The following is an 18,406-nucleotide window of genomic DNA, read 5'->3' on the forward strand; positions in this document are numbered from 1 at the left end:
ATCATTTTGTTACGATCCAGTTAAGCCTCTGTGAGATTCTTTAAATTTAGTAAACAACTAAATTCTTTCATGCTCTACAAGATCTGTGTGTAAGGTTTTGAATCTGGAGTCAGAGACAAGAATCTGATTACAAGGCATGTGGTTCAAGCAACCATTGCTCCTGTCAAATGAATGAAATATAGTTGAATGGGAAGTCATTGCTGCCTTCACCCAAACCACATGCACTTGACCTGTACGTCACTGCTCCCTTTACCACAACAACATTCAGTGACCTGTAAACTGTTGTTTCCTTCAGCAGCATCACTTTAGTTGACTGGTAGTTATCCCTACGTTATTCTGTCCTTCCATTTGTCTTTCTGTTGCCAAAACTTCACTCGACCATAATAGGTGACAAATGGGATCGGGTGGTCAGGCTGGCTGACTTGGTATAAGCATGTCATTGTATCCCAATTGCGATCGATGCTCTTGATATCAATCACTGGATTGTCTGCTCCAGACTCGATTTTTTTAAAGACCGCCGTCATATAGCTGGAATATTGCTGAGTGTGGCGTAAAACAACAAACCAACCAACCAACTTCATTCGTCTTGTCTCTCCATCTGTCTATTCAATATTTCTGTTTGTTTATCCATCTACCTTTTATCCAAAATGACACACAGTAATCATATGTTTTAACTTGAACCACTTGTCAATCTTTTTATAACCATCCGTCCATCTATTTGTCCATCCGTTCACTGTTTCGATCTGTCATTCCATGTGCCTGTCCATGCTCTTTCCTCTCTTCCAGTGTATCAGATATCATATGTTCTAACGTAGCCAATACAATCTGTCGTGAAAACATTCTAGAATGTTTTCTATCACCTTTTTGACATGAATGCTGGTTAATAAATCATGTTGATTAATGATGGTTCTCTTCGTGTGTTGACCAGGTGAGTGATGTCAACGATGACGTCAGGAGAGTTGCTGTGACGGCCCTTGGATTCCTGCTGTTCAGGTAGGTGTTAGTAATTGATGACATCATGTGATACAGTGCTGGAGCTCACCTGGTCCAGGCAAAGAAACATCATCGATCGGGCCAGAAATGAAGATGCTTGTGTTTTCGGATAACCTGTCAGCTCCATAATTACCTTTGATAGGCTATGGATTATTCCATCATCTTATGGACATGGGGGTCAAGGGTTGCCCGGTGGGCAAAGGTGCAGATTTAAAGATTCACTCCAATTATGGCCCTTGGCTTGTCAGGCCTAAACCCTGGCTTGTGGATCTCCTGCTTGCCCCACATTACGCTCACATGCTGTAATGTAACTGAAATACTGGTCAACCTCCCTACAGTGTTGCATGGTCAACATGACTTCCATAGAGACTTCAGGGGGATCTTATCTTGCAGGCATTGATTTCGCTATATCCAAGCTGCACCAATGCAGGTCAAATATTTCAAGTACAGTAGGGCTGGGACGTGTAACTCGGGTACATGGGTTGGGTGGTTCCTGAGTGGGACCCGGGTACCCACAGTACTACCCAGACCCGTGGTTATTCACGTGATATAATGTTTAATAGCAAAAATTATCTAGAACTTCCGCGGTTGCACTATAAGCGACTTATATTCACATTTCTTTCTGACTATGCACGCATTCCTTCTGACTTTATATGTTTGAATAGAGACAATACTTCAGTCAACTTCAGTGTTGTTTGCAGGACCAGATTGTTTTATTTGGATACATTTTGCCAGGGGTATGGTCAAACTATTCCCAATTGGACATTTGTCCCTATCTCTTGAGTCCCACAGAGGGTACTCAGGTAGGGTCGGGTAATAGTGGGGTGGTAAATTTGGACTCGTCCCAACCCTAAAGTGCAGGTAACTTTTATTGTCAGGTTGCCCTCACCGCAGGTACCATTTTCCACCACAAGTGAATGGCAGCCGTTTTATTTGTATACGTTAACCATAATAATGTCTACTTCTACCGTGTGTTCAAATCAATTCCCGGAGGTGAAATGTAAAGAAGTCTGTTTTTTCATGCCCATAAATCAGTTATGTAAACCACATGATGTGTTCCCTATCTTGAGATGTTTCGTGTCACAAGTCACTGGTAAAGGCTATGGTAATTTGTTTGTACACACAGTATTGTGATGTTTCGTGCAAGGTCAGAGGTCACGGAAAGAATTTAAATTTATGAATAAAAATTCAGATTAAAAGGGACCGTCTATGCAAACATTCTTCCAGACATCCAGTAATGTGAGCATTACTCCAGATAGTTAAGTTGCTGATGAATAGTCCATACATCCCTCTCGGACTATTGATAAAGTGTCAGTGACAGCGATAGGATTGTTGATTGCCTATCAGTGAAACTGCTTACAGAAATGCTTTAAATGTAACAAAAGACAGTGTCCCCATACTAAGTAGATCTATCAGAAATGATATCAAGAAGAAAGTGAAAAACGTTATTTTTAGAAATAGCTGGACAGACGGTTGGGATTGGCTTCAATAAGGAGAAAGCTTGATGTACTGTCAAATTTAATAAAAAATTGATAAAAGTGAAAAGCTGAATCCTTTTAGAACTGGCTGCAAATCTTTTAGACTCCAGGAAATAAACATTCATGAAAACAGTGAAATAAACATGGGCTCTGAATGCAGAGAACATGCAGAAGTTTGTGGCAAAACTAATTAATTCTCAATCACCACTAGAACGGCCACTCATGGGGTTATAATCATTTTAGAACTTTCGTTTCGAGTTGTCTACTGGATGGCAAGATGTCAGAAGCCATGTATACAGATTTCCCCAAAGTAGAATACTGAAGCACATTCTCAGCTTTATTTTCTCTTTTAATTTGTTTAATATTCAAAATAACTGAAAACACAGTACTAGGGCTGGGTAACTGGGGTACTCAGGTCGGGTGGGTCATGAGTAGGACGTGGGTACCCACAGGACTACCCGGACCTGTGGTTAGTCATGTGGTTAGTCATGTGATATATTGTTTAATGACAAAAACTCACTATAGCTCAGTGGTTACAATACATGTCGCATGTTTGCATTTCTTTCTGACGATGCACACATTCCTTTTGACTTGCATATGTTTGAGTAAAGATAACGCTTCAGTCAACTTCAGTGTACGCATGATCTGATCGTTTGATACATGTATCTCAATACTTACTGCCTGGGCTGCGGTGAAACAATTCCCAATCAGACATCTTGTTCCCAACTCTTGAGACCCTCAGTGGGTACCCGGGTAGGGTGGGGTAATAGGAGGTCTGATACCTGGGTAGGGTCGGGTAATAGGGGGTCGGATACCCGGGTAGGGTCGGGTTATAGGGGGTTGGGTACCTGGATAGGGTTGGGTAATAGGGTAGGGTCGGGTAGGGTAGGGTAGGGTAATAGGGTAGGCTCGGGTAATAGGGGGTCGGATACCCGGGTAGGGTAGGGTAAGGTAATAGGGGGTCGGATACCCGGGTAGGGTAGGGTAGGGTAATAGGGGGTCAGATACCAGGGTAGGGTAGGGTAATAGGGGGTCAGATACCCGGGTAGGGTAGGGTAATAGGGGGTCGGATATCCGGGTAGGGTAGGGTAGGGTAATAGGGGGGCAGATACCCAGGTAGGGTCGGGTAATAGGGGGTCGGATACCCGGATAGGGTCGGGTAATAGGGTAGGGTCGGGTAATAGGGGGTCAGATACCCGGGTAGGGTCGGGTAATAGGGGGTCAGATACCCGAATAGGGTCGGGTAATAGGGGGTCGGGTACCCGGGTAGGGTAGGGTAATAGGGGGGCAGATACCCGGGTAGGGTCGGGTAATAGGGGGTCAACATTAGCCAGTATTTTTGTGGTACAGCCTGATTAATTTACTTGGTTGTACCTGCTGGTAAAGAAGAAGGAAAGCGTACCCTGCCTTATCACACACATATCTGTGGCCTTGAATTCATTGCTAGTTAGGATATTCAAGTATTCAGACACTTGTTTCCCAATTCCGTATCTCACAACCCACTCTTGAAATAATCCCACACATAAATGTGTCACGAGATATTTCCAGTTCAACCCCAAGGGCCAGATTATGATGAATCAGAATCAGTTTTTTTTATAATTTCTTTTGAGATGTCAATCTTTTTTATTCCACCCCCATCCGAGATTGATTGTTAGGACGGGATTTAAGAGTTATGGTTGGAAAGTTAATTGGAAGAATTAGTATCTAGTTTTCAATGTAATAAGTAATGCTGTTCTTACAGTAGATGTCAGCTTGGTGGGCCTAGCTCTGCGAGGTTGCCCCCCTCCGTTACAGGTTCATTAGTGGAAGTACAAGGCTTTAAGTCACACTCCTTTGCCAGCAGCAGTAATAGGCTGAGATTGCAAATGACTTGCTCACCTCAAAAATGTGATTTTTCTGAACAGAAATCAATATTTAAGAAGGTCAGGTTAGAGAAGTTGTTGCCTTTTCCAGTTGAGCCAAAAGACAGACATTTTCTTGTCAAGCTCCGTGTTAGTGATTAGATTAGTTTTAGTCCTTTGCCTGAGAAGTGTTCAACTCCATTCACACACTGACAGTAAGTGAAAACTGGGAAGGGACGGGGGAATGAGCAAATTTGTCCTGGTTGTTGGAAAACCAGGAAAATTTATTTTTGTTTAAATATCTTGCGGGGGTGTGCATAAGGCATATCATCATTGATGATAATACATTTGTAGTTAATTCACATGCACTGAATCCATTCAACTTATGGTTATGACAAGTACAATCATAACTCTATTCACTATCTTGGTAAAAGGTATGTATCATAGATTCAAATACCAAAATGATATGCCATATGAATATATTTATACCTCTAAAATTTTGAAAGTAAAAAAATGGGTATTTTGGGGTACCCCCTGACGTGACATTGTTGGAATATGGCTAAAAGTGGTGTATTACCATACATGCTCACTCACTCACTCACTCACTCACTCACTGTCTCACAGACTACCTTATTTGTGGAATGAAGAGATTTTTGAAAACTAATAAATAAACAATATCTTAGAAACGTGTTTGGTGTTGAGGGTTATTGTGACATTATGCTTCTCAACAGAAATAATGTCTATGTTTGCCATCTTAAATTCATAAAACATCTGAAAGAAAGTTGTTGTTTTTTTGCTTTGGTGCTGGAAATGAAACTGACATTTGTTCAAACTAATAAGGAGCCTGCAGCTAGCATTTTAAAAAAATAATTAGATCAACATGCTGAATACAACCTGTTATTTGTTATTTTTATGTTTTTGTGGTCATATTCCCTGCTTTTCCTTTCACATTCTAACTTAATGGACCTGCTCTTATAGATTGGAGAATCATGTTCATCCCGACCATGCACGTTATCCAGACCAGAAGCTCCAAATATATACTCTTAGTATTCTGAATTGATTTTAGAGTTTGCTGCCCTGGCAGATATGACATTTACCTGGGGGTGGGGAGGCTGTTGTCCACCCTTGTGTAATGACCTGTCCAGTAGACGTGGGACATATGGAAGCGTTAAAAGGTCACATTGTGTGTGGGTGTGGGTGGGTGGGGGTGCGGGTGGGTGTGTGCAGGTGCGGGTGCGGGTGGGTGTGGGCACGGGTGGGTCGGTGTGGGTGGGCGTGGGTGGGTGTGGGCGGGTGCGGGTGGGCGTGGGTGGGTGTGGGTGTGGGCGTGGGCAGGTGTGGGGGTGTGTGGGGGGGTGGGGGGGTCTGGGTGTAGGTGTGGATGTGGGTGTGGTTGGGTGAGTGTGTGTGGGTGTGTTGGTGCGGGTATGTGGATGTGGGTGCGGGTGGGTGGGTGTGGATGTGGGTGTGGGTTTGCTGGGGCTGTTGTCCGTCCATCTATAAACATTCATCAGAAAGACATATATATTGTAAGCACTCTCACCTGATATGAGCTTTGCTTGGACCTTGTCAAGACAATATTGACTATACTGAGCTAGTGAAATGTACTTGGGACAGTTTAGGTGATAATGGATGTTTTTTCAAATTAATTGATACCATTGCTTAACTCCCTAGGTAGAAACTGCAGAAGAATGTGAAATGATGTTTTTCTGTTGGATCATTATCAGACTATATATATATCCAAATGGTGCAATGTTGCAGATATTATTCAAGTCAGCTGTACCATATATTTCTTAGTTAACAATCTGTAACAACTAAAGTATCCATTGGGAGAGATAAGCCTCCAATAACCAAATTTTAAATCTCATTTTACAATGAATCAGATTCCAGCACACATTCAACCATTAAATGTGATTTTTAATGTGGTATTTGGTTGAAGAGAATCACTTTCACTATGCAGGATAGCCAGATTATTGTTTACACATTTTTGGGTCGACCATGCACGGTACCTGTTCTGATGATGATGAATGATGAAGTGGAGAAGAATGTTGCCGCCATTTCGTGCTTATCAGATTATTGCTAGTAAAATGGCCCCATTAAAGCCCCAAATTCTTCTACTTTCTATGAAAGGGTCTGAGTGTTCTTGATGAAATTTTCTCTACCTGTCTTGGCCATTTCACCCAGGAATGGCTCTTTGTTGCTGTCTGATGGGGTCTCTCTCTCTTTTTGCTAAAGAACCATCACTTGATTTTACTGACTTCCTCCATGGAGTTAAGGACGGCAGTTAGAATAAACTGCCCTTTTTTTATAAAGTAGACATTAATGATTTGATATATCTCAGGGGAAAATTGTAAAGACTGAAGATAGATAAGAGATTAAGACGTATAACAGGTCCAGTACAAGGCTAGTTTTCTTCCACGGATGTGTGTCCAGGTTTCATACAAGATAACCAAACACACATTAGTTCTTGAATGAATTTAGGAACTGTTAAGATTAGTTTATATCCATTATAGCTAACTGATATTAAAGTGTAAAAGATGCATGATATGCATAACTGCTGATAAAATACCTTTCTTCCATTCACTCCTTCCGGCCTATCATAGATATGGGCCACACAGAGAGATGGTGTTTAGTTGATACTTGTGGGTTTGTGAATGGTATTGACCAGTACTTGAAACACCACACCTTGGTAAGTAGATAAACATGCTTGTTTCAGAGCCTGAGTTCATGTATTTCCAATAAGACACCCCTACAGCTGATGATCTAGAAAACTTAGGTGGATAATATTGCTTTATCATATAATGGATAGGTTTCTTGGCAGGATAAAGCCAACAGATAAAAACGATATCCATTGGGGTTATAAGCGGATAGAGATGCAAATATCAAAGGTTAAGTAGGGACTACTTTCAGTGTTTATAAACAAACATAGCGTCACCCTTTTCATTCGGTGATCGAGTCAGAATTAACCATTGGGAATCTGGAGAAACTACTGGGATAATTGCTATCATTATCAAAAGAATAATCTCATATTCTGAAAATCAGCTTCTAACGACAAACCTAAGGCATTTTACAAGTTTTGGCAACTTTGGAGATATAAATTGCGAAACAATTTTGCACTAGCCAAGCAGGATCAGTTTCCATATCGGTCTTTGTAGAGAAAGAGATTTTCGAGCACAGAATTGAAGTCTGAGTATGGGTGTAGCACTAAGCTATCTTAGCACTGTGACTTGGGTAAGTCTGACTTTGAGTATGGGAGTAGCACTAAACTATCTTAGCACTGTGACTTGGGTAAGTCTGACTTTGAGTATGGGTGTAGCACTAAGCTATCTTAGCACTGTGACTTGGGTAAATCTGACTTTGAGTATGGGTGTAGCACTAAGCTATCTTAGCACTGTGACTTGGGTAAATCTGACTTTGAGTATGGGTGTAGCACTAAGCTATCTTAGCACTGTGACTTGGGTAAATCGGCCTATGAGTATGGGTGTAGCACTAAGCTATCTTAGCACTGTGACTTGGGTAAATCGGCCTATGAGTATGGGTGTAGCACTAAGCTATCTTAGCACTGTGACTTGGGTAAGTCTGACTTTGAGTATGGGAGCAGCATTGGTGACCAGGATGAAGACATCACTCACCTTGAATATAGGTGTAGATATTTTTTCAGAAACAATATTTGGATTTTGGTAGTTTGATACCTGGCTGAGATGTCAAAAACAGGGTGGGGTGCAATAATTCAAGACCAGTGTTCGAGGTTTGTAAGTGGCAGTTCTATGTTCTTCAGTGACATTGTAAGCAAATGGACAGCATTGTGTCAAGCCTCTGTGGCTTGGATACCTTCAAGAACAGTTTGTTATAGTTCCATATTTTACATGTAACTAATCATGCTAGCTGATTTGGTTGTTTTGTAATGATGTTTATCTGAGGAGTTAGTTGTATTTTATTGTATTACTTTTCATAATATCAAATAATTATTGTTATCTGCTTTGTGACTCCGAACAGTGTTATGATAAGAGGTTGGTTGTTAGGCTCCAAAAGTAATATGAAAGCATTTCTATCGTTAAAAATTCATGAATTTGAAGTCGTTTGAAGATAGAAATGTCAGGTGTTTCTTTTTGCAAATGGCTGCCACAATCTCATTGCGTCTGCTCGATACTGCTCAGCGTTAAAAACAGGTGCATACAACAGGCTCATCCTGCATGGCCAGATAGGCAGGAGATTTAATGCTCAACATTATCAATAGCATTTTTTCATTTCCTGTCATGCCTCTAGAGACAATATTTCACACAAGGAACAAGATGACCTCCTGCCAGTTCCATCAGAAATTGTCTCACGTAGTTCAGGAGGAAGATGGATTCATCACAGCCTGGTGAAAGCGAATTTTAAATGACCTCGTTTGTATTAGAGTGTATTAGTTTTGCTTCTCTTGAAGTTTACCCAAATGTGGTTATCAATTATTTTCCAAGGCTACCAGTATGTTGTTAGTGTATTTTGATCGTCATAACGATGATGACACCCTATTTGGCAATGAGCCAAGAAGCATTATTGTTGCGCCTGTTTGAAATTGTTCCACATAAAGTCATAGCATCAGCATATAGAAACAGGGTTCCAGGTAGAAAGGTTGTGTAATTGCTTATGAAACCAAATGGACCTGTTTGCATGGTTTTTATAGGCCTTGAATGAAAATACTGTTGGATTTGAGCCTGTTTCAAGTGGGGGAACCATTTTTAGGATTCTTGAAAAATAATTGACAATTCTGCATGACATTTTACATTTTCCAATGAGTCTTTATGCTTCCATTTAGTTTGAATGAAAAACTAGCTCTTTAGGAAATTAAGAACACAACATGACACAAAGATATCAAGAATCATCTATTGCTATTAATGTTGTTTTTTTTGTTTCTAAATAGACTCTCGATTTCATTTATTTACTTTTGGAACATATTCACAGGAATCATGTTGACATTTCCAATAATTCAGAATTCACATTTTGAGAACATGAAAGAATAGTTTATTGAAGATAACAGAATGAGCTTCCAGTATGTGATTAGTGAAAGCTATCTTAATGTTCAGCTGCAAGCTACATGTCATAGCAGGGAGATGTCACAGTTGTAGTGGTATTTCATGCTCCAAGTGGGCAAGTATCCTGTTTTCAAAGATGTTATCACCCTGAAGGCCTCGTGCTGTGTGTTTATGGAGAGTCTTGTACTACATACGTATCTTTATGGTGTTGGCATGATTGCTTCCTTAGGAAAAACTAGCATCAATCTCCCATTATAGAGAAACACTGATACCATGCAATGCATACTTTGAAAAGAAATGTGTAAGAATATTTTATTCTCTGATTACTCAGGAGATACATGTTCTTAATGTAACCCTTTTTTGTGTGTAATAATCTATTTCAGTTGATATGAAGACTCAAATGAAAATGAAATTGAATTTTGAAATGTGAGGTTTGAATCCTTTGCTTGCTGGCTTACCTTGTTATATATCTAGTCCCATTTGCTGGCTGGCCTTGTTATATATCAAGTCCCAGTTGCTGACTGGCCTTGTTATATATCAAGTCCCAGTTGCTGACTGGCCTTGTTATATATCAAGTCCCAGTTGCTGGCTGGCTTTGTTATATATCAAGTCCCAGTTGCTGGCTGGCCTTGTTATATATCAAGTCCCAGTTGCTGGCTGACCTTGTTATATATCAAGTCCCAGTTGCTGGCTGGCCTTGTTATAAATCAAGTCCCAGTTGCTGACTGGCCTTGTTATATATGAAGTCCCAGTTGCTGGCTGGCCTTGTTATATATGAAGTCCCAGTTGCTGGCTGGCCTTGTTATATATGAAGTCCCAGTTGCTGGCTGGCCTTGTTATATATCAAGTCCCAGTTGCTGGCTGGCCTTGTTATATATCAAGTCCCTGTTGCTGGCTGGCCTTGTTATATATCAAGTCCCAGTTGCTGGCTGGCCTTGTTATATATCAAGTCCCAGTTGCTGGCTGACCTTGTTATATATCAAGTCCCAGTTGCTGGCTGGCCTTGTTATATATGAAGTCCCAGTTGCTGGCTGGCCTTGTTATATATGAAGTCCCAGTTGCTGGCTGGCCTTGTTATATATCAAGTCCCAGTTGCTGGCTGGCCTTGTTATATATCAAGTCCCAGTTGCTGGCTGACCTTGTTATATATCAAGTCCCAGTTGCTGGCTGGCCTTGTTATATATCAAGTCCCAGTTGCTGGCTGACCTTGTTATATATCAAGTCCCAGTTGCTGGCTGGCCTTGTTATATATCAAGTCCCAGTTGAATGCATTTAAAAACAGAAAAAAAATGATCACACAATTGTTAAATGTGTTAAATACTTGGTGCTTTAGATTGGGGCTGACTTTGACAGACAGTAGGATCTGAGACAATTATCTCAACAAGCTAATAGTTGCATTTGTAATTGGATGTATTCCCTTCTTGATTATTGCTTACCATCAGTTTGATAGAAATAAATTTGGTGTCAAATTTAGTCAGTTACTAATATTGTGTATATCACTAGAAATTGCAGTCGAATACCTGTTTTCTTTACATTTTAATGCTTGATAAGTTGCATAATGATGATGAATGTGTTTATGATTGCTGTAGTTAGATTTTATGAATGTTTGAAGTGTATTTGGAAGAAGCATTTGATATCAATTAATATTTTTGCTCCACTATTGATTGACAATCGACCATTGCATCGGCACAGGGTGATTGATTATTGCCTTGGTATGGGGTTACCAGTTATCAAGCCATCAGTTATCATTTATCAGTTGAAAATCACAAATCGCCACCAAAATACGCCTGTACGCTCACCACTTCACTAATTGCTGCTGATATTGGTCTGTTGGCTCAGCTTATGTGGATTCTGCAGTAATTGAAAACGATATGAGACAAATTATGCCGCATTGAAAACTACTGCATAGATTCTTTCCCAACTTGGTGGACACTTTCTATACTAATAGGAAAGGTGCAGTGCAAAGTTTGTGTTAAATATTTGGATTTTCCTAAAAAAAACAACCCAGCTATTTTTCATATTTTGTATAAGAATATTTTTACTTCAATCAGCGACCTATAACCTAAAAAATTCTTAATGGATTGTTTTCAAATTTAAGAAACACGTTTTATACTAATAGGAAAGGTGCAGTGCAAAGTTTTATTTTGATATGTGTATTTTCTGAAAAAGATGTGATCTTTTTTCATGTTTTGAACTTAGAAATATGTTGGAGTCGAAGTCAGGGGGTATAAGTGAGCCCTTATCCCATTTATGTTTTTGTTTGTAAGTTCTTCAACACTGCTTTCACCAATATTCTAGCTATATGACAGCAGTCTGTAAATAATCGGGTCTGGACCAGACAATCCACTGATTGATACCATGAACATCAATCTACACAATTGGGATATGATAACATGCATCAACCAAGTCATCTTCCTGAGGCAGGGGAGTTGATTGAGTCCAGTTTCCACCCTTGCCGAACTAGGCTGGGATGATGGAGTTCTATTTTGGCTGGACAAACAAGTCTATGCATAGTCCAATCAAAATCATGTAATGAAATTGATATCTGGTTCGTAAACTGTCGTGCAGATTTCGTATGATTGCAGGATTTGCAAAGCATATGTACCACCAACTTGGAGTCAACAGATATTTTCTAAATCTTTTCATGTTTTTAATGGAGGTGCTCAAGTGATTTGATGCACTTCACAAAGTAAGAATCGTTTTATCACAATATATTATCACTCAGATCGCCTTGACTGATCGCTGGCATTTTGTTTGAAGCAAATTCAAGCGATATGAGAGGTGGAATCTGATTGGTCAGTAGGAGGGACAAAAGTCAGTGAACCTGACCACCTGATCCCATTAGTTGCCTCTGAAGACCAATTCTTACCCGCATCTTCATGGGTATTTTAGCAATAGAAAAGCTAAGGAAGGGATGGTGTCCTTCTGTCTTCATCTGACTTACATTAAACAACCATTGCAAATATGTTTTGACAAGAAAATACATTTATTTTTTCCAATTATCAAATTGCAAGATATAATTGATAGAGTTACGCTTGGCACATTATTAAATTACAACAGACAATATCGAGTACACATCAGAAATAACAAAATATCACTAAGTATGTACAATGATAACACATTTGATGTAAATATTTCCTATGATCCAAAAATAATCTATTTTTGTAATAACCATGGTAACATTTCCTAAAATTTGAATTAAAAAGTTTCACAGGATTATTGGATGATGTATATCTTTTCATTGTGATGTAGCCATCATGTGATCGTTCGTGTAGATGTTATTGAATAAATAGCAACAAGCAATATGTAACAAAAAACAATGGATATAAATGTAAAAATCAACAATGAAGCATGACAAATTAGTAGAAAGTTTTCACAGCAATTTGTTTGATCAAAAGGACTTTCAACAGATACTTTACAATGTTAAATAAACAACCAATTGATGATACTTCTCAAGACATCCACAAACAGTTCAGAATCTAAACACATTTTTACTTTTTTTGGTGGCACAAATGCAAATCTTTTGAAATACCATAAATATTCCAAATATTCAAAATACCATTCACGATAACCGATTACCGAGGTTAGAATATTTAGAAATCCATGTTTGTTAACTAGAATTTCAAGTTTGGTACTTGTATTTTGATTATTTATGGCATTTTTAATTGAAGCTGAAGGGATTAATCTGGACTGTCTCAGAGTTGATGTTTGGTAGTGAGGGGAAATGTCAGTAAATGTTCCCAAATTGGAATGATACATTTGGATGTTACTCTTATCTTCCCAGTAGTTGCAACTAATGGTCTGGCTTTGCAAAGATGACTTGTTTCACGGACAACTGGATCAATTAAGAGTAAGAGGATTTATTTGGGATTTAATGCTTAGTTTACATTTTTGCATTATTGCAAAGTAAAATGCCCCTGAAGTTAAGAAAATACAAGTGTGATAATTTCAAGTTGCACTCAATGAGGACCTATCTTGCAGTCTAAGATGAATCCCAGCATGGTTTAAGAGACAAAGAAGATAAGCAGTTGAAGTAGAGCATCTGTTGAGATGCCTTGATTGAGCCTTACACCTAAGTTCCTATCTCAGTCATCTGGAATCGTCTTTGATGAGCACAGTCATTGTATTCCTTCTGTCTGTGTTCATCATAGTGGTGTAACTCATGAATGCAGTCTCGGCGTACTTGGAGGTGCGCCTCTTCAACTTACATGTCAGTATCCGGATGAATGTCCGCCTGAAAGCTGTATTGAACATGGTGTATATGATTGGGTTGGCAAGAGAGGCCGCATAGCCCATCCACAGAAACACAGACATCATGGTGGCTGTCACACTCTCCATGCAGGGCTCACACGTTACTGACAGTATATTCACGATAAAGAATGGCGTCCACAAAAATACAAACACAATAAATATGATCCCTAGAACCTTAGAGGCTTTTCTCTCGTTTGTAGCAGTCTTCTTGGATAATAAGTGTTTTATCACTGGCCGTGTTTTTATACGAAGGGTGTTTCTGAAACTTTTCTTGAATTTATTCCGCTGTTTTAATCTCATTCCTTGCTGGTCGTCACTGTCTGCTGCGCTGTTATCGGCTGATTCACTCATAACGTGTTCCTCCTCAGGAGAAAGTAGATCCGTCGGAGGATTGCTGATCATATCACGGAGCAACCCACCATTGGGGCTTTGAGGGGATTGTGGACTTTGGCTTCTTGGTGTTAGGCTTTTGGGGCTAGAAGTTTTGGATTTTTTAGGTGATTTCAAGTGTATAGTTATAATGTCCGAACTAGACGACGTAGATTTAGTATCCTTGTCATCGAGTGAGTCTCCTGAGTCGGATGTGAACCCTGACCTCAGCGGGGTATTGGGAGCAGAATGACACAAGGGCTTCAGGGAATAACGAACAAAATCCTCACAGAATATTAGCTCAGGTTTGTCGGTTCTCCGGAATTTCTCCTTTTCTGCATCCTGGAGACACTGATCCATTTCCTGTTGGATCTGGAAGAACCTCTTATCCCATTCCCGGGTCTTGTAATCCACGGAATTATCCAGTCCCGTGGCACTACGATGGAACAGTGCCCTTGGTTGAGTGCTAGGTTTGCTACGACTGTCTAGTTTGGTGTCAGATACAGCATTGTAGAGAGTTTGTCCTCGACCGTGTCGACTAAACGGCAAAGATGGAACTTGTAAAAAGTTCCGAGCACATCTAATTTTCCTTTCTGTTTTGTCGATGGTACAATCTTCATCAGAAGCTTCAAATGAAGGGTTGTAGATGGATTCCTTAGAACGAGATCTGAGCATTAGGTTGTCCTCTCCATGGCGACAAAGCGACTTGTAGGACTGGGATCTTTTATCAAGGAGCTGTGTGGAGCTCTTGGGGTCCAGTTCATCATCCTCTGTCTCCGAAGCTTCAGGACTTTGTGTGGGGCTGGAAGACTGAGTTGGTTTTGGCAAGGAACGTCTTGGAGGCATAAGGTATGAGGTATTGAACTTGAAGCTGTCAGGGAAACTGACACGCCTTGAAGCAGATGCATCATGGGTGGATGTTAGCAGACGTGGGATTGACAGATTGTAATCCTGATTTAAATGGGTAAGGCGGGGACGCATGTCTGACCTTTCTATTCTCTTCATCAGACGCTGATTTTTCCACAATATTCGAATTGTCAACACATACGTTGCAATCATTATTAAAAGGGGAATGTAGAAAGCGAAGATTGAGCCATAAATTACGAAGTTTTTCAGCGTGGGCACACACAATCCATCATGATAGACCACAGAGGTGTCAATAAATCCATGTATGCAGATGGGGCTGCTGACTGCAATGGATACAACCCACACAAAAAATATCTTCATTAGCACCATTGTCTTGGTCTTATTTCGGCCGTATCTCATGGGGTATTTCAGTGTGAAGAAGCGATCCATGGACATTGTGCACATGTGCCAGATGGAAGCGGTGCACATCAGCACATCACTCGTCACCCACAAGACGCATAGCTCGGGGTCCAGTGGAAACAGACCTGTAACAAACAATTCCAGTATTAATATGGATACATTGTGAAAACAGTTATATTGCTTTCTTTCATACAAAAATAAGATTTCATCAGTACTTGGTGGAACGTTAGTGCAAAAATATTTTTACATATTTTCTAAACTGATCGCTTATGACATGAATGGAAACTGAAGGAGGATTGGCTCAATAAAACATTTGTGCATTTACTTGTTTTGTGCATGAGGTCATTTCAAAGACCAGATACCAACATTTTTAAGTGATGAAGAGACATTAAATATATACATTTTCTACCCCGAATGCCGTCAGCTACAGACAAATAATTAACAGTATCTTATTTAGCACTGTATTTGTTCAACCTTTAGAATTTCATGTTTCATATTTTACTGTTTGATAGATATGTCATAATCAGTAATTTCCTATTACTGGATAGTTGATTAACATGAATGTTTGCAGATAAAATTTAGCAATGTCTTTTTAAAATATTATTTATGAATTAATTAGTTATTTTATCCTTTATTTTGATCATTGCCTCAGCTTGTTTGTTTGTGTGCAATGGACTGAAAAGCCTGCTTGGTAGACCTGTGAGTTAAGCCCAGATTTGATGGAATGCCTCTTGTCATCTACAGTTAGACATTAATTTATGTCAACCTTCACATTCCTCGCCTTAAATCATCAAGGTGCAATGACATTTTTCATCAAGTGGGAATTTGTGGTCAATAAGGCTGATGAAGTGATCTCGAGGAAACTATGGCATCACTGGACCATGAGGGGGACAGGGTTAAACGAACTGGAATAAGTTGTTGTTAATTACCAGTCTGCAGAGATTATTGATGTGGATAATTAGCGCAGTAGCATTAATCTGGGCTATGGTAGTGCTGGGAAGCAGCTAATGAGATACGTGGATCAGGAGATGTATTAGGTTGGAGGAATGTGTGTCAACAGGCAGACCAGGGTATTGAAGAATTCAAACTGTATGTCTTGAGATGAACTCGGACAAGACTACGTCTTTGGGAGACATTGTTGAGAATGATGTTGTTGTTTTATTTCATATTCCAGCCATGTCATGGTGGCCTGTAAACAATCAATACTGCCAGGCAAACCAGTGGTTGATGGCATGAGCATCAGTCCACACTGATGGGGGACTATGACTGTTTCTACTTAAGCATGAAAGTCATAGGGTCCTTGTCATGACCATAATGTACAAAGCTGAAGATTTAGAGGTCCCTTGATTTGAATGCTGCAGGAGTAATCCTCAAAGATCTCCTTAATTTTGAACTTGATGGCAGATATGTCCTTGACTGTAACCACCCTCCCCTCATTTAGTTCATAGGGTAACTGGGCCTTATTCTGCCCTGGAATCTGATAGTAGAACCATATAATCAAGGGGTATGAGTAGGATCCTGCATTGGGTATTTTATGATCATTGCTAGATGAAATGACCAAGTTGTCGTCAGATGATTAGCAGCCAGGGTGATATCTGAATGTTCTAACTTAGAACTCAGATGTTCTTGTTATTCATTATGGCAGGTTTCAAATCTTAGTTTTGGAGGTCCTTATACTAATTCCAGAAATGTCAATGACTCTTAACTTGTAACAATCAGAGATTCAAGATCCATTAACAGGCTGCTGATATACAAGGCATGTTTAACATGGGAGAAGAGGACCTGTGATAAGTTGTATTCGGTAAAGTATTGAAGCTATGATAACACTTTTATGCCATGGACAGTTCAAATCTTTTCTGCCGTTTTTCAAACGTCTTGCAATACAGTAACATTTTATAACCTCTCAATGTGGTACTTCTCCTTGAAAAAAAAAGCTTAGATGAAAATCCATCCAGGAATATGAAAGTTCCGAAAATGCAATGAAGCACAAATATAATTTCTGCAATCAATCTCTATCTGGCAGATGATGAGAAAACCAGTAACCATGAATGGCTATCATTGGTTTGCCTGCAGTATCGGCAGAGGGAGACAGTTTAGGACGAACAAAAAGTGTCCTGATTTGATGACCACCTTGTTAGATGACCTCATGAATACCATGTTGTCATCTTTAAGATGACTGACCTTATTGTGAATTGATAGTATCTGTTGGGTATTGCCGTGAAGGAGTATTTGACTATATACAGAGGCAATATCCCAGGCTGATCAGGGTCTATTCCTGGCTCTAATGCTGGCCATTACGTGCTCCGATGCACTTACATAAAGAGCCAATCAGGTACTTCAGGACTGGCAGGTCCAAAATGGGCATTAACAAGAATATTGGGGTAGGGGTTGTGGTGATTATTCATTCAAGATAACATTTTTTTGAAAGGTATTTTTTTAAAAGGTTATTTAGTATTTGGTATGTGTATTGCCTTATGATTTTGAGATTATTATCTGGTGGTTAAATATGGGCACTGAAGTACTGGGACTTGAGTGAATATTATAGCTTCATCTCTGTGATCCTGGGAATGACAGTGTTCCCAACAATCCATGATACATGGTAAGTTAGAGTGGTGGTTAAATAATCGAAGTGATTTTTATCATGTATTGTTGCTCATGCTTTCAACCTCTTGTTTGTTGATTACTAACAGGCTGTCTATGTTGGAAAGAAAACATTTACTCTCATTCTTCATCACAGTAACTGATTCTTGAATGGACAAGTTGTGAAGAGGTGTCTAGAACCATGACATTGGCAGGGGAAAACAGCAATAGATAAGTGTCCTTTCATAGTGGTCATTGTGGCAGCAGTTGTGACCACCCACTTCCCATACGTGTTGTTTCTGGTGATGTGCTGCTCATCACAGGGTAGGGCACATGGACCTATCTGCTCTGGAATCAGAACCAGGCTCGGACACAGAATTACATGGGTTACCATGGACACCTGGTGTCTCATGCATAAAATGACAGGGATAGCCTCAGAGTAAAGACGACAAGTTATCAGTTTTGAATAAGTTGATTTATTTGTTTTGATATCACTATCGTTTTGGAAGTGTGATTGCTTGACAACTGGAAATGTCCTGCAGTTAATGCTGATTAGTAATTTGCTAAAAGCCTCTGCTCAATGACAAACTGTGCATTTGTGTCCACCAGAATT

The 18,406-nt window shown here is 39.8% G+C and overlaps 2 protein-coding genes across 2 annotated transcripts in view; one reads left to right on the plus strand and one right to left on the minus strand.

The window, feature by feature from the left end:
- Window positions 1-18,406, plus strand: part of LOC124141338 (26S proteasome non-ATPase regulatory subunit 1-like) — a 257,574-nt gene that overhangs the window by 55,239 nt on the left and 183,929 nt on the right. The window contains exon 21 of the mRNA XM_046509314.2: window positions 929-993. Within this exon, the coding sequence (XP_046365270.2) occupies window positions 929-993 (65 nt within the window). The remainder of the gene's footprint in view (window positions 1-928; window positions 994-18,406) is intronic.
- Window positions 11,934-18,406, minus strand: part of LOC124141339 (D(2) dopamine receptor-like) — a 39,614-nt gene continuing 33,141 nt past the window's right edge. The window contains exon 2 of the mRNA XM_046509315.2: window positions 11,934-15,338. Within this exon, the coding sequence (XP_046365271.2) occupies window positions 13,417-15,338 (1,922 nt within the window). The 3' untranslated portion in view covers window positions 11,934-13,416. The remainder of the gene's footprint in view (window positions 15,339-18,406) is intronic.

This window comes from Haliotis rufescens, unplaced genomic scaffold (genome assembly GCF_023055435.1).
Source record: "Haliotis rufescens isolate VD_foot unplaced genomic scaffold, xgHalRufe1.0.p SCAF_25, whole genome shotgun sequence".
Lineage (NCBI taxonomy): Eukaryota > Metazoa > Mollusca > Gastropoda > Lepetellida > Haliotidae > Haliotis > Haliotis rufescens.